At 47.1% G+C, this 16,295-nt stretch overlaps 1 protein-coding gene across 1 annotated transcript; it reads right to left on the reverse strand.

Moving 5' to 3' along the window:
* LOC144491074 (inosine-5'-monophosphate dehydrogenase 2-like) lies at positions 1-14,826 on the reverse strand. Its single transcript, XM_078208758.1, has 5 exons — positions 14,751-14,826; positions 6,078-6,221; positions 1,959-2,103; positions 808-951; positions 1-722 (listed from the first exon to the last, which is right to left on the reverse strand). Coding segments are annotated over exons 1-5 (522 nt in total). The 5' UTR covers positions 14,752-14,826; the 3' UTR covers positions 1-634.
* Between the last annotated feature and the right edge of the window lie 1,469 nt (positions 14,827-16,295).

Genomic DNA, 16,295 nt, shown 5'->3' on the forward strand with positions numbered 1-16,295 from the left:
CGCTGCACAGATTGGGACACTCGTTTTTTGCAGCTGCTTCACATCCGAGGTTTAAATTTGTGACAGAACTGGAGAGGAGTCGAAACAAAAAACTGTTCAACCTATAGAGCTGTGTGGGAGGGGAGATACACAGTGTCAACTAAAACTGAAGGATGATCACTTGTCCAAGGATGACAGAAGCTAGAGTAAAGAAAATTAGCTTTGAATATTTCTCATCGAAACCTCCGACTTACACATCACCCCAAATGGTCACATCACAAAATTCTGTGCAACTGGAATCGCTGGAATTTGTGTTCCTGAAGCACTCTGTTATATATTTAAGTGGTTGCATGATTGCTCCAAGAGCTGGTCACCTGATTTGATGGTGGTCATTAGGGTGTTTCACAAGCTGCTGTTTAGTTTCAGCTTCTGCTGTGTGCAGAGAATATCTTTCAATAAACTTGTGTGTTACTGTGAATCTACACATGCAAACCACGTCTTTGTATAAACCCAGAACCCCAAATGTAGTTAGTATATTACAATTTCTGAACAGATGAAACAGCTCCAAGTGGAAATGGAAAGTAAATTAGAATAGGAGAAACAGGGAGGAGCTAGCGCCAGCTCCACCGGGAGTGAGGGCAAAGGGGAACCATACTTACGAGTGAAGCCCATGAACACCGCCTTCCATTTGAGCACACAATGTTCTCTTTTCAAATTTCAGCTCCCCCGAGTACATCATCGCTCTAAAAAACAGCAGAGAGTCAGTCACTGGCACCACGTCATAGAAAGGGGGAGAAGAGGGCGAGGAAGCAGGAGTAGAGGTCATACCTGAGTTGTGACAGGCTCTTGGCTCCAATGTCTTGACAGCCGTGTTGGATTCCAGCAATCAGATAGGGAACAAATTTGTGAATGGAGCCTTTGTCCTGGATGGCACCCGATACACCCTGAGCCACTTTAATCTTATCTGACTCACTGCAAGAGGAGTTACTTTGAGTTAATCAATACACAATGTCACTTCATACTGTACATGTACCATAGCAACACCCAACCTGTCCACACAACTTGTGGAGGAACATTCTGACCCAGCTTCCTCCCCTTGAGGGCAAGTCATTCAGACACTTCTATTCCAACAATGTAACAATACTGAGTCTTTACTGGGGTCATGCCAGAAAAACAATCAGATTTATTACATTTACCTCCATAACCTGTAGGCAGACTTGAACTTTTGATCTCTGGATTCACACCAGTATCTCTGCTCCCTTTTAGACCACTAACCTCCCACCAATGAAACTCTGCTGAGTCTCGTGGCCAGGTGTAAACCGGTAACGGTTAATTTCTGATGCAAATTTCTGCCTTCTTCAGGGGATACTGAAGTCTAAAGACAATATTTTGTAAACTTGTGAAATGCAGTAACTTTTTTTGTCTGAATTGAACATTCCAAACATTGATACAACACATTCGGCCCATCGAGTCTGCACCAACTCTCCGACAGAGCATCTTACCCAGGGCGTCTCCCCGCCCTATCCCCAGAACCCCACACAATTCCCACGGCCAATCCACCTAATCTGCACATATTTGGACTGTGGGAGAAACTGGAGCACCCGGAGGAAACCCATGCAGACATGGGGAGAACGTGCAAACTCCACACAGTCACCCAATGCCAGAATTGAACCCAGGTCCCTGCACTGTGAGGCAGCAAAAATATAAACATTACAATAAAAACAAAATACTACGGATGTTGGAAATCTGAAATCAAAATTGAAAATGCTGGAAAACCTCAGCAGGTCTGGCAGCTTCTGAGGAGAAACAGAGTTAACATTTCAAGTCTGGATGTGTCTGTCTGAAGGAGTCGCAAAGGCATGAAGCATTGATGCTGTTTCCCTCGATGCAGATCCTGCCAGGCTCGGAGGTTTTCAGACATTTTCTGCTTTTATTTCAGATTAAATAGATGTTGACAGACAGAAATACACACAACTGACCTAAAGTAGCGGTTTTGACTCCCCATGTGCTTGTCCATTGCATCCAGGGAGCCCATTCCTCGATATTTCTTTAGCCTCACTCCGTCTGTGAAGAAATATTCACCGGGGGCTTCGCTAGTGGCAGCAAGCAGCGATCCCATCATCACTAGAGGCAGGGGAGAAGAATCAGCAACAACCTGGAAACCAGGGAGAACTCCCCTGTTCCACCGCAAAATTCTTACAACATTGGGAGGCGAGGGAGGAAATTGCGGGTCCCCCAGCCAAGATATTTGAATCATCGATACTCACGGGTGAGGTGCCTGAAGATTGGAGGGGGGCAAATGTTGTGCCTTTGTTTAAAAAGGTCTGCAGGGAAAAGCCTGGGAACTACAGGCCGGCGAGCCTCACATCTGTGGTGGGTAAATTGTTGGAAGGTATTTTGAGAGACAGGATCTACAGGCATTTAGAGACACAAGTACTGATTAGGGACAGTCAGCATGGCTTTGTGAGTGGAAAATCATGTCTCACAAATTTGATTGAGTTTTTTGAAGGGGTAACCAAGAAGGTAGATGAGGGCAGTGCAGTTGATGTTGTCTACATGGACTTTAGCAAGGCCTTTGACAAGGTACCGCATGGTAGGTTGTTGCATAAGGTTAAATCTCATGGGATCCAGGGTGAGGTATCTAAATGGATACAAAATTGGCTTCTTGACAGGTGGTTGTAGAGAGTTGTTTTTCAAACTGGAGGTCTGTGACCAGCGGTGTGCCTCAGGGATCAGTGCTGGGTCCACTGTTATTTGTCATTTATATTAATGATTTGGATGATAATATAGGAGGCATGGTTAGTAAGTTTGCAGATGACACTAAGATTGGTGACAGTGGACAGTGAAGAAAGTTATCTCCAATTGCAACGGGATCTTGATCAGTGGGCTGACGAATGGCAGATGGAGTTTAATTTAGACAAATGCGAGGTGATGCATTTTGGTAGATTGAACCAGGGCAGGACTTACTCAGTTAATGGTAGGGTGTTGGGGAGAGTTACAGAACAAATAGATCTAGGGGTACATGTTCATAGCTCCTTGAAAGTGGAGTCACAGGTGGACAGAGTGGTGAAGAAGGCATTCGGCATGCTTGGTTTCATCGGTCAGAACATTGAATACAGGAGTTGGAATGTCTTGTTGAAGTTGTACAAGACATTGGTAAGGCCACACTTGGAATACTGTGTGCAATTCTGGTCACCCTATTATAGAAAGGATATTATTAAACTAGAAAGAGTGCAGAAAAGATTTACTAGGATGCTACTGGGACTTGATGGATTGAGTTATAAGGAGAGGCTGGATAGACTGGGACTTTTTTCTCTGGAGCGTAGGAGGTTGAGGGGTGATCTTATAGAGGTCTATAAAATAATGAGGGGCACAGATCAGCTAGATAGTCAATATCTTTTCCCAAAGGTAGGGGTGTCTAAAACTAGAGGGCATAGGTTTAAGGTGAGAGGGGAGAGATACAAAAGTGTCCAGAGGGACAATTTTTTCACACAGAGGGTGGTGAGTGTCTGGAACAAGCTGCCAGAGGTAGTAGTAGAGGCGGGTACAATTTTGTCTTTTAAAAAGCATTTAGGTAGTTACATGGGTACGATGGGTATAGAGGGATATGGGCCAAATGCGGGCAATTGGGATTACTTAGGGGTTTTAAAAAAAAGGGTAGCATGGACAAGTTGGGCCGAAGGGCCTGTTTCCATGCTGTAAACCTCTATGATTTTATTGCTTATATTCACCCAAAAGGGCAATCATCCCCAAAAGGAGAACCCTGACAGTGCGGCACTCCCTCAGTACTGACCCTCTGATAGTGCGGCACTCCCTCAGCACTGACCCTCTGACAGTGCGGCACTCCCTCAGCACTGACCCTCTGACAGTGCGGCACCCTCAGTACTGACCCTCTGACAGTGCGGCACCCTCTCAGTACTGACCCTCTGACAGTGCGGCACCCTCTCAGTACTGACCCTCTGACAGTGCGGCACTCCCTCAGTACTGACCCTCTGACAGTGCGGCACTCCCTCAGTACTGACCCTCTGACAGTGCGGCACTCCCTCAGTACTGACCCTCTGACAGTGCAGCACTCCCTCAGTACTGACCCCCTGACAGTGCGGCACCCTCTCAGTACTGACCCTCTGACAGTGCGGCACTCCCTCAGTACTGACCCTCTGACAGTGCGGCACTCCCTCAGTACTGACCCCGACAGTGCGGCACTCCCTCAGTACTGACCCTCTGACAGTGCAGCACTCCCTCTGTACTGACCCTCTAATAGTGCGGCACACCCTCAGTGCAGAACTGCGAGCATCTGAGTGGGATCTGAACCCACCACATTCTCATTCAGAAATGAGAGTGTTACCCCGAGCCTCACTGACACTCCGATTCCTAACAGTGATTCTGTTTCACACAGCTGTGGACTCAGGCCGATTACCCAGGGATCACCGACTGCCTGTTACCCAGCTGAAGCCTGACTGTCATTGGGCTCCTGGTTCAGATCAGCACCCACAGGGACTATATCCGGAGCCTCGCACCATTTAACATCAGCCAGATGAGGTGGGTGAGGTCCTTAACGAGTGCTTTGCATCAGTGTTCACAAAGGAGAAGGATGTGGTGGATGATGAGTGTAGAAAGGAGGATGTTGACATTCTAGGACATAGAGTCATAGAGGTTTACAGCATGGAAACAGGCCCTTCGGCCCAACTTGTCCATGCTGCCCTTTTTTTTAAAAAAGAGAAAAAAGTCCCAGTCTATTCAGCCTCTCCTTAAACCGGGATCTTGGATTTATGTCACACTTTCAGTAACCCGCACAGCTTGCCTCCTGGACTTGCAGAATCTCACTAACTGTCCTGTCCGGGGACAATACACATCTCTTTAACCTGTGCTTAATGCTCCCTCCACTCACATTGTCTGTATCTTTAAGACCTGGTTGGCTGTAGAGACTCGCATTCTAATCGGTATTCTGTAACTTGATTTTGTGTCTCTGTGCCCTGTTTGAGAGCAGATTTCCACTCCATCTGACGAAGGAGCAGCGCTCCGAAAGCTAATGGCATTTGCTACCAAATAAACCTGTTGGACTTTAACCTGGGCTCTGTTGTATATATAAATAAATGATTTGGAAGAAAATGTAGGTGGTCTGATTAGTAAGTTTGCAGATGATACAAAATTTGGGGAGTAGCCCATAGTGAGGAGGATTGTCAGAGGATACAGCAGGATGTAAATCGGCTGGAGAACTGGGCCGAAAGCTGGCAGATGGAATTTAACCCGGACAAATATGTGAGGTGATGCAATTTGGAAGGTCTACTGCAGAAGGAAAGTATACAGTAAATGATAGAGGTTTTAAAAATATCAGCATACAGAGGGATCTAGGCGTGCAGATCCACAGTTCCCTGAAGATGGCAACTCAGGTGGACAAGAAGGTCATGGAAAACTGGCCTTCATCGGTCGGGGTGTTGAGTATAGGAATTGGAAAATCACGTTGCAGCTGTATAAGACTTTGGTTAGGTCACATTTGGAGTATTGTGTACAATTCTGTTCGCCACACTACCGGAAGGATGTTGATGCATTGGGAAGGGTGCAGAAGAGATTTATTAGGATGTTGCCTGGTTTGGAGGATATGAACGATGAAGAAAGGTTGAACAAATTTGGATTGTTTTCATTGGAGCGTCGGAGGGTGAGGGGGGAACCTGATAGAGGTTTACAAGATTATGACAGGCTTGGATAGAGTGGATAGTCAGTCTTTTTCCCAGGGTCGAAGGGTCAATTACTCGGGGGCATAGGTTGAGAGCGAGGAGGGGAAAGTTTAAAAGAGATGTAAGGGGCAAGTTTTTCACACACAGGGTGGTGAATGCCTGGAACGCGCTGCTGGAGGTGGTGGAAGCAGATTCTATAACAACGTTCAAGAGGCATCTGGATAGATACATGAATAGCAGGGAATAGAGGGATATGGAGCACAAAGAGGCAAGAAAATATTAGATGAGAGGCATCTGTGTCAGCACAGACTTAGTGGGCCGAAGGGCCTGTTCCTGTGCTGTACTGTTCTTTGACACCAAATTAATTCAGAGAAAACTGGAGGTTTGCCTTTTGTGCCTCTCTGCGGTCAATGATTCACTCACCGGTCGACGCTCCCAGTGCCAAGGCCTTGGCAATGTGGCCAACAGTCTGAATCCCGCCGTCTGCTATCACCGGCACTGAGAATCTCCTCGCGTACTCTGCGACCTTGTAAACAGCCGTGGCCTGAGGTCTCCCCACGGCTAGCACTGGACCCAGGGAAAAACAGGAAATCAATCAGTACCCAGGTCATGCACTCAGATCCCTCAACAGTTCAGAGCACAGTCACCACCCAAACATTTTACTATTAAACTCCCTCATTCTTGGCAAGGCCAGCATTTGCCATTTTTTGCTAGTTTCCCCTCAGAAGATGGCACCTTCCTGAAATACCAGTTCTGGCATGTTTGATGAGAGATCTGTTTTTTAATTTTTTGGGATTATGTTGATACTCTGTGCAGATAAAGAAAGCTGCGTGTGTTCGTTCAGGGGTAATTAAACAGGGGAAGATTACTAAAGATAGGTTGTCTGTGAGGGCTAAGAGTTGAAGGGTTATAGATGTGGTTGACACTCAACTGTCCTCTGAAATGGCCTAGCAAGTCACTCAGTTCAAGGGCAACTTGAGATGGGCAATAAATGCTGTCCCAGCCACGCCCATATCCCACGAATAAATGAAATGATTGATTTATTTTGTAATGAGAGGTTATGGTGAGTTTGAGTCAAAAGTAAATAGGTTGGATCTCATTGAGCGTAAAGTAGGAAACTTGGTTTTACATCTGTTGAATTTTAAAAAGGGAGTCCAGAGATGATAAGGAACTGTTACATCTTAAACAGGGGAAGAGATATTAAACAAAGGCAGAGGCAAAATGGAAAAACATGAAAGATCTAAGACTATCGATTTGTAGTTGACTTCAAAGAGGTGTTTGACGACAATGAAACCTCAGGTGAAAGGGGAGAAAGATATTTAAGGAGCAGATATTAAATGGATTAGAGGTTGTTGGGTGAAACCCAGGGGGCAGCTCCTCTGCGTGTCAGCTGCTGTTAAAATGTGGAGGCAGCCATCCAGTGTTAAATCAGAAGAGTCTTTGTTTAGTTTGAATCTCCTTTTTGGAAGAAGTGTTCGAGAAGCCGGGAGGTATAGCATTAATAAAGTGACATAATCGGATTGTTAATGGTTAAAAATCTATAAGGGGGAAGTTGCCAAAAAGGTAGTTAACGTAGAAACATAAAAAAACTACAGCACAATACAGGCCCTTCAGCCCACAAAGTTGTGCCGAACATGTCCCTACCTTAGAGGATTATAGATAAGCCTAGTAATCGCTTTCTTACTAAGTTCCATATCTAAAAGTCTCTTAAAAGACCCTATCGAATCCGCCTCCACCACCGTTGCTGGCAGCCCATTCCACGCACCCACCACCCTCTGAGTGAAAAACTTACCCCGACATCTCCTCTGTACCTACTCCCCAGCACCTTAAACCTGTGTCCTCTTGTGGCAACCATTTCAGCCCTGGGAAAATGCCTCTGACTGTGAACTCGATCAATACCTCTCAACATCTTGTACACCTCTATCAGGTCACCCCTCATCCTTCGTCTCTCCAAGGAGAAAAGGCCAAGCTCACTCAACCTATCCTCATAAGGCATGCCCCCCAACCCAGGCAACATCCTTGTAAATCTCCTCTGCACCCTTTCTATGGGCTTCCACATCCTTCCTGTAATGAGGCGACCAGAACTGAGCACAGTACTCCAAGTGTGATCTGACCAGGGTCTTATATAGCTGCAACATTATCTCACGACTCCTAAACTCAATTCCTCGATTGATGAAGGCCAGTACACCATACGCTTACTTAACCACAGCCTCAACCTGCACAGCTGCTTTGAGCGTCCTATGAACTCGGACCCCAAGATCCTTCTGATCTTCCACTCTGCCAAGAGTCCTACCATTAATATTATATTCCACCATCCTATTTGACCTGCCAAAATGAACCACCTCACACTTATCTGGGTTGAACTCCATCTGCCACTTCTCCGCCCAGTCTTGCATCCTATCAATGTCTCGCTGCAACTTCTGACATCCCTTCACACTATCCACAACACCTTCAACCTTTGTGTCATCAGCAAACTTACCAACCCATCCCTCCACTTCCTTATCCAGGTCATTTATAAAAATCACAAAGAGTAAGGGTCCCAGAACAGATCCCTGCGGCACTCCACTGGTGACCGACCTCCATTCAGAATATGACCCATCTATAACCACTCTTTGCCTTCTGTGGGCAAGCCAGTTCTGGATCCACAAAGCAATGTCCCCTTGGATCCCATGCCCCCTCACTTTCTCAATAAGCCTTGCATGGGGCACCTTATCAAATGCCTTGCTGAAGTCCATATATACTACATCTACTGCTTACTTGTATACTTTTGGCCAAGCAGTTTTTTGGGGATTGTTCTGTAAGACTGTTTTAACTGTGTAACTTTAATCTTGTGTGCTTAAGTTTTTTTTTCATTTTAACAAAAAAATTTTTTTGAATTCTAAAGGTGTTATTGGAGTTCTATACTTTGGGGTCAGTAGCTCTTCATCCTCATTTTCACAATAAAGGAAAGGTTTATAATTAGTGACACAGACCTCACTCTGAGGTCTGGTTTGCTCAGTAATAGCTGCTGTGGTTGTAATAGCTGATATATTCAGAGTGCGTCATTGAGTCATTTCAGAGGGCACTTAAGAGTCAACCAAATTGCTGTCTGGAAAATGGGATTAGCGCAACTGGTAGTTATTATTGCGCAGACTCGGGGCTGAAGGGTCTTTTCTACACTGTGACATGTCACTCAATGACATGTAGGCCAGACCAGGTAAAGTTGGCAGATTTCCATTTCTAAAGGACATTAGTGAATCAAGTGGGTTTTTATTACAATCTGACAACTTCATGAGCACCACAGATTAATTTTCTTATTACTGAATCTCTACATTGTTAGAAAGCAGAGGTAACTTAAAGGAACTACATTTGTGTTGGATATTAGAAATAAGGGATAGATTTAAGTGAGTTAATTTAGTTTCTGTGTAAGGTTAAAACTTCAACTCATGTTAAACAAAAGCATTTGCAAGTTTTGGTTTCATTTCAAACCGTGTCTGTATTGTGCGTTGAGTTTATGATTTGTAAAGCAAACAAGAGCTTAGAGAAGGACTGGGCTGTTGATTAGCAGTAAGAAGTTTAACAACACCAGGTTAAAGTCCAACAGGTTTATTTGGTAGCAAAAGCCACACAAGCTTTCGGAGCCTTAAGCCCCTTCTTCAGGTGAGTGGGAATTCTGTTCACAAACAGGGCATATAAAGACACAGACTCAATTTACAGAATAATGGTTGGAATGCGAATACTTACAGCTAATCAAGTCTTTAAGATATAAACAATGTGAGTGGAGAGAGCATCAAGACAGGTTAAAGAGATGTGTATTGTCTCCAGAAAAGACAGCCAGTGAAACTCTGTGGGGGTTACAGATAGTGTGACATGAACCCAATATCCCGGTTGAGGCCATCCTCATGTGTGCGGAACTTGGCCATCAGTTTCTGCTCAGCAACTCTGCACCGGCGTGTGTCGCGAAGACCGCCTTGGAGAACGCTTACCCGAATATCAGAGGCCGAATTCCCGTGACTGCTGAAGTGTTCCCCAACAGGAAGAGAACAGTCTTGCCTGGTGATTGTCGAGCGGTGTTCATTCATCCATTGTCGCAGCGTCTGCATGGTTTCCCAAATGTACCATGCCTCGGGACATCCTTTCCTGCAGCGTATCAGGTAGACAACGTTGGCCGAGTTGCAAGAGTATGTACCATGTACCTGGTGGATGGTGTCCTCACGTGAGATGATGGCATCTGTGTCGATGATCCGGCACGTCCTGCAGAGGTTGCTGTGGCAGGGTTGTGTGGTGTCGTGGTCACTGTTCTCCTGAAGGCTGGGTAGTTTTCTGCGGACAATGGTCTGTTTGAGGTTGTGCGGTTGTTTGAAGGCAAGAAGTGGGGGTGTGGGGATGGCCTTGGCGAGATGTTCGTCTTCATCAATGACATGTTGAAGGCTCCGGAGGAGATGCTGTAGCTTCTCCGCTCCGGGGAAGTACTGGACAACGAAGGATACTCTGTCCACCATGTCCCGTGTTTGTCTTCTGAGGAGGTCGGTGCGGTTTTTCGCTGTGGCGCGTCGGAACTGTCCATCAATGAGTCGAGCGCCATATCCTGTTCTTATGAGGGCATCTTTCAGCGTCTGGAGGTGTCTGTTGCGATCCTCCTCATCCGAGCAGAACCTGTGTATACGGAGGGTTGCCACGCCGCCACGCGTCGAGTTTAAGACTTACCTGGATAGTCACATGAGCAGCCTGGGAATTGAGGGATACGAACGATTGGTCTAGTTGGACCAAGGAGCGGCACAGGCTGGGAGGGCCAAAGGGCCTGTTTCCTGTGCTGTACTGTTCTTTGTTCTTTGATTACGCTGTTACATTTATTGCCTGCGTTTTGGTGAAATCATTGTAATTATACAGTACGATAGGTAATTGTGAAATAAGAGAAGTGTTTGAAGTTATTTTGTTTGATATTTGTGATGTTATGTTTGAGATGTGGAAGTAACACCAGTTCATTGGTTACAAAGATTTCTTTCGTCCAAAGGCAGAGGTGTGAGGAAGCAGAGATAGTTTTAAGTAATCGATGTTTGTCGTGTTGGATATTAGAAATCAGGGATAGATTTAAGTGAGTTGATTTCAATGTTTGTAGAAAAAGGGAAAAGGCCAGAAAGACTCATGTTAAACAAAACTGTTTGCAACTATAGAGGATTTGATTTCATTTCAAACTATCTGTATTGTGCTTTCAGGGTTTATGATGTGAAAACCAATTGTGTGGCAATTTGAACGCACATGGCAATTCAAGACAGAGGATTACTGAAAGGACAGTTGGAAATCCTGGAAGTGGATCCTTGCTGAAAACAGCTGAGAAAAAGCATTGTTTGGAAAATTCTAAGACAGGTCTTTTTGAGAGTGGAGTTTGGAAACATTCTGACTCCTAAACCACGTCTCGTTGCTCTCTCCGAGTCTGATACCCGTGCCTCACTGACATTGCTGTGTGTGTGTGTGTGTGTGTGTGTGTGGTGTATGTGTGAGAGAGAGAGAGAGAGAGATAGAGATAGAGTCCTATACCAGTCTCAGACCTCTCCTGATATGCCACCCAGGGGCTATTTGGCAGTGATTAGTTTGGATGGTGCTTTAAGATGGACCAAGATTCCTCACTGGCAGACTCCAAATATCACCAAACATATTTCGCTTTCAAATGTGAAAATATTGGTAAAGCAGGAACGAGTTAGAATTCAGATCAAACAATATAACAATCACAGCAATAACCACAGCATGCTTTGTGATTCCAAACAGCAATCGTGCAACAGATTGTTCAGATGGATTGGAAATTACACACAGTGTACAGCAGAGATTCCAACAGTCGCAGGGTGAGAATCAACAGACACATAGCCAAGGCCCCACCAGCAACCAGCCTGTCACTGTAAAGACTGCACAACATTCCCAGGACAGGCACAGCACGGGGTTAGATACAGAGGAAAGCTCCCTCTACACTGTCCCCATCAAACACTCCCAGGACAGGTACAGCACGGGGTTAGATACAGAGTAAAGTTCCCTCTACACTGTCCCCATCAAACACTCCCAGGACAGGGACAGCACGGGGTTAGATACAGAGGAAAGCTCCCTCTACACTGTCCCCCATCAAACACTCCCAGGACAGGTACAGCACGGGGTTAGATACAGAGTAAAGCTCCCTCTACACTGTCCCCCATCAAACACTCCCACGACAGGTACAGCACGGGGTTAGATACAGAGTAAAGCTCCTTCTACACTGTCCCCCATCACAGGACAGGTACAGCACGGGGTTAGATACAGAGGAAAGCTCCCTCTACACTGTCCCCATCAAACACTCCCAGGACAGGTACAGCACGGGGTTAGATACAGAGTAAAGCTTCCTCTACACTGTCCCCATCAAACACTCCCAGGACAGGTACAGCATGGGGTTAGATACAGAGTAAAACTCCCTCTACACTGTCCCCCATCAAACACTCCCACGACAGGTACAGCACGGGGTTAGATACAGAGTAAAGCTCCCTCTACACTGTCCCCCATCACAGGACAGGTACAGCACGGGGTTAGATACAGAGTAAAGCTCCCTCTACACTGTCCCCCATCAAACACTCCCAGGACAGGTACAGCACGGGGTTAGATACAGAGTAAAGCTCCCTCTACACTGTCCCCCATCAAACACTCCCAGGACAGGTACAGCACGGGGTTAGATACAGAGGAAAGCTCCCTCTACACTGTCCCCCATCAAACACTCCCAGGACAGGTACAGCATGGGGTTAGATACAGAGTAAAGCTCCCTCTACACTGTCCCCATCAAACACTCCCAGGACAGGTACAGCACGGGGTTAGATACAGAGTAAAGCTCCCTCTTCACTGTCCCCATCAAACACTCCCAGGACAGGTACAGCACGGGGTTAGATACAGAGTAAAGCTCCCTCTACACTGTCCCCATCAAACACTCCCAGGACAGGTACAGCACGGGGTTAGATACAGAGTAAAGCTCCCTCTACACTGTCCCCATCAAACAGTCCCAGGACAGGTACAACACGGGGTTAGATACAGAGTAAAGCTCCCTCTAAACTATCAAATAATCCCGGAACAGTCCAGACTATATAGTATTCAGTTTAAATCCTCTCTCTGAAGGATTATCAGAAGGATTGAAATGAAGAGTTTATTGATGTCTGTGACCATATCCTTGCAGCACTCAGTGTGGGACCACGTGTTTCAAACTGCAACCATACTGCAGCAGAGGGAGAAGATGGGTATAGAGGGATATGGGCCAAACGCGGGCAATTGGGACTAGCTTAGAGGTTTAAAAAAAAAGGGGCGGCATGGACAAGTTGGGCCGAAGGGCCTGTTTCCATGCTGTAAACCTCTATGGCTCTGATTCGAACCCCGAGCTCCAAGCGCCAGAGTTCAGTCACTAACCTCAATCACATCTGCGACAAACAGCTGGGAGCGTCTAAAGCTCGATAAAAGATGAACACTCAGCCCCAGGGGGTGAAGATGGGTGAAACAGAGCAACAGCTCAGCACAACAAACTGCCCCCTCCCCCCACCTCCTGGACACCACCCCGGTCTGATACCCCATACCAGCTCACGCACCAATTGATTGCAACCAGTCACGTGTATTGGGGACTTCAGTGATGAGAAAACACCCTGAAAAATTTCTCTGTTTACAGAGTACCCCAGTGAGAGTCAGTGTGTGTGGAACCCGTACCCCAGTGAGAGTCAGTGTGTCTGGGACCCATACCCCAGTGAGAGTCAGTGCGTGTGGAACCCGTATCCCAGTGAGAGTCAGTGTGTGTGGGACCCGTACCCCAGTGAGAGTCAGTGTGTGTGGGACCCGTACCCCAGTGAGAGTCAGTGTGTGTGGAACCCGTACCCCAGTGAGAGTCAGTGTGTGGGAGACCCGTACCCCAGTGAGAGTCAGTGTGTGTGGGACCCGTACCCCAGTGAGAGTCAGTGTGTGTGGGACCCGTACCCCAGTGAGAGTCAGTGTGTGTGGGACCCGTACCCCAGTGAGAGTCAGTGTGTGTGGGACCCGTATCCCAGTGAGAGTCAGTGTGTGTGGGACCCGTACCCCAGTGAGAGTCAGTTTGTGTGGAACCCGTACCCCAGTGAGAGTCAGTGTGTGTGGAACCCGTACCCAATGAGAGTCAGTGTGTGTGGAACCCGTACCCCAGTGAGAGTCAGTGTGTGTGGGACCCGTACCCCAGTGAGAGTCAGTGTGTGTGTGGAACCCGTACCCAGTGAGAGTCAGTGTGTGTGGAACCCGTACCCAATGAGAGTCAGTGTGTGTGGGACCCGTACCCCAGTGAGAGTCAGGGTGTGTGGGACCCGTACCCCAGTGAGAGTCAGTGTGTGTGGGACCCGTACCCCAGTGAGAGTCAGTGTGTGTGGAACCCGTACCCCAGTGAGAGTCAGTGTGTGTGGAACCCGTACCCCAGTGAGAGTCAGTGTGTGTGGGACCCATACCCCAGTGAGAGTCAGTGTGTGTGGAACCCGTACCCCAGTGAGAGTCAGTGTGTGTGGGACCCGTACCCCAGTGAGAGTCAGTGTGTGTGGGACCCATACCCCAGTGAGAGTCAGTGTGTGTGGGACCCGTACCCCAGTGAGAGTCAGTGTGTGTGTGGAACCCGTACCCAGTGAGAGTCAGTGTGTGTGGAACCCGTACCCAATGAGAGTCAGTGTGTGTGGGACCCGTACCCCAGTGAGAGTCAGGGTGTGTGGGACCCGTACCCCAGTGAGAGTCAGTGTGTGTGGGACCCGTACCCCAGTGAGAGTCAGTGTGTGTGGAACCCGTACCCCAGTGAGAGTCAGTGTGTGTGGAACCCGTACCCCAGTGAGAGTCAGTGTGTGTGGGACCCATACCCCAGTGAGAGTCAGTGTGTGTGGTTTTGCAGCAAGTGGGAATCCCTTTGCTGACCTCAGGCTTTGCAGGTCAGTCCCATCTGTAGCTTCAGACACCAAGTGAGGGAGGTTAATCAGTCACAAATCGCCAATCTGAGGACAGTTTTATCTCGGGTGTTAGATCAGACTGTGGGGGGAGGGGCGACATAGCAAAGAGAAGCAAATGGTCAGTGCACAGCCAATCGCGTTTCAGTCTCCAACACAACAGGCTTTAAAAAGCACTTACTAAAAGCCCCAGTGATGGTTGTTGGGAGTTTGGGGCTGAGAGATTTAAAATCTGGAGGAATCCTGGGTGCTGCTATAGATCAGAGAGAGACAGATGGAGATTACCACAGAAAGTTCCCGAGTGAGCGTGACAGAAAGCAGAGGGAGGGCGAGGCATGATGGTCCCGATCACACTGCAATTGGCCATCTCATCATCACAACTCAACTTCACCACTTGGTGTCCGCCAAACCCCCTCCCTCCTCCCCCCTCCCCAAATCCAAAACCCAGGCCCAGACACCCCATCGTTTCACAGCTTCTGCAGTCAAAGGTCAGCTCCCCCTCTGGCTCTTCTGTGAATCAACTTCAATCTGTGTCCCTCTGGTTACCCACTCATCCGCACAGGAAACAGTCCATCTATTCCATCAAAACCATTGATTCAATCTCTCCTTAAACTACTCTAAGAGGAACTATCCGGGCTTCCCCACTCTCCCCCATTACCGGGGGGGCGGGGAGGGGAGGGGGATTACAATCACCATGGAGATGGTACTGAGTAAATTATTGTGTCTACGGGCTGACCAATCCCTGCGTCTGGATGGACTTCATCCTAATGTCTTAAAGAAGTGGCTGCGGAGATAGTTGATGTTTTTCCCAAACTCCCTGGATTCAGGAAGGCTCCATTCGATTGGGAGATAGCAAATGTAACTCCTTTATTCAAAAAGGGATGGAAACAGAAAGCAGGAAACTATAGGCCAGTGAGCCCAACATCTGTCATAGAAAAAATGTTAGAAGCCATTATTAAAGGTGTTATGGCACCTTGGAAAAATTCCAGGCAATCCAGGAAATCTTGTTTAATCAAATTATTCAAGTTCTTTGAATGAGTCACATGTGGTGTGGATAAGGGGGAACCTGTGGATGTACTGTACTCAGATTTCCAGAAGGCTTTTGATAAAGTGCCACATCAATGGTTATTGCAGAGAGCAAATGCTCATTGTGTCGAGGGTAGCATATTGGCATGGATTGGCGAGCTAACAGGAAACAGTTGGCATAAATGGGTCTTTTTCTGGTTGGCTGGATGTGATGAGTGGTGTGCCACAGGGATCAGTGCTGGAATCTCAACTGTTTACAATTTATATCCATGACTTGGATGAAGGGAGCAAAGGGAGAGTTGCAAAATTTGCTAATGACAGAAAACTAGGAAGGAAAGTAAATTGTGAAGCGGACGCAAGGACGCCAGAAACAGACAGGACAGGTTCAGCAAATGGTAGAGATCTGGCAAATGGAGCATAATGTGGGAAAATGTGAAACTGCCCCTTTTGGAGGGAAAAATAAAAAAAATTATCATCCATTATCATCGTGATCTAAATGGTGAGAGGTTGCAGAGCTTGTAGAGCAGAGGGATCTGGGTGTCCCAGTGCATGAACCACGAAAGGCTCGTATGCAGATACAGTAAATAATTAGGAAAGCTAATAGAATGTGACTGTTCAATGTGAGGGGAATTGATTACATAGAAACATAGCAGATAGGAGCAGGAGGAGGCCATTCGGCCCTTCGAACTGCTCCGCCATT

The sequence above is a fragment of the Mustelus asterias genome, unplaced genomic scaffold (genome assembly GCF_964213995.1).
Source record: "Mustelus asterias unplaced genomic scaffold, sMusAst1.hap1.1 HAP1_SCAFFOLD_4373, whole genome shotgun sequence".
In the NCBI taxonomy this organism is placed as follows: Eukaryota; Metazoa; Chordata; class Chondrichthyes; order Carcharhiniformes; family Triakidae; genus Mustelus; species Mustelus asterias.

What these genes read in the sequence shown, in the direction of transcription:
- LOC144491074 (XM_078208758.1), bottom strand. An exon ending in AGTCAAAACCGCTACTTTAG is followed by an intron (nt 952 to 1,958) that starts GTCAGTTGTGTG and finishes CTCCTCTTGCAG; the next exon opens with TGAGTCAGATAAGATTAAAG. An exon ending in AAGAGCCTGTCACAACTCAG is followed by an intron (nt 723 to 807) that starts GTATGACCTCTA and finishes GCTGTTTTTTAG; the next exon opens with AGCGATGATGTACTCGGGGG.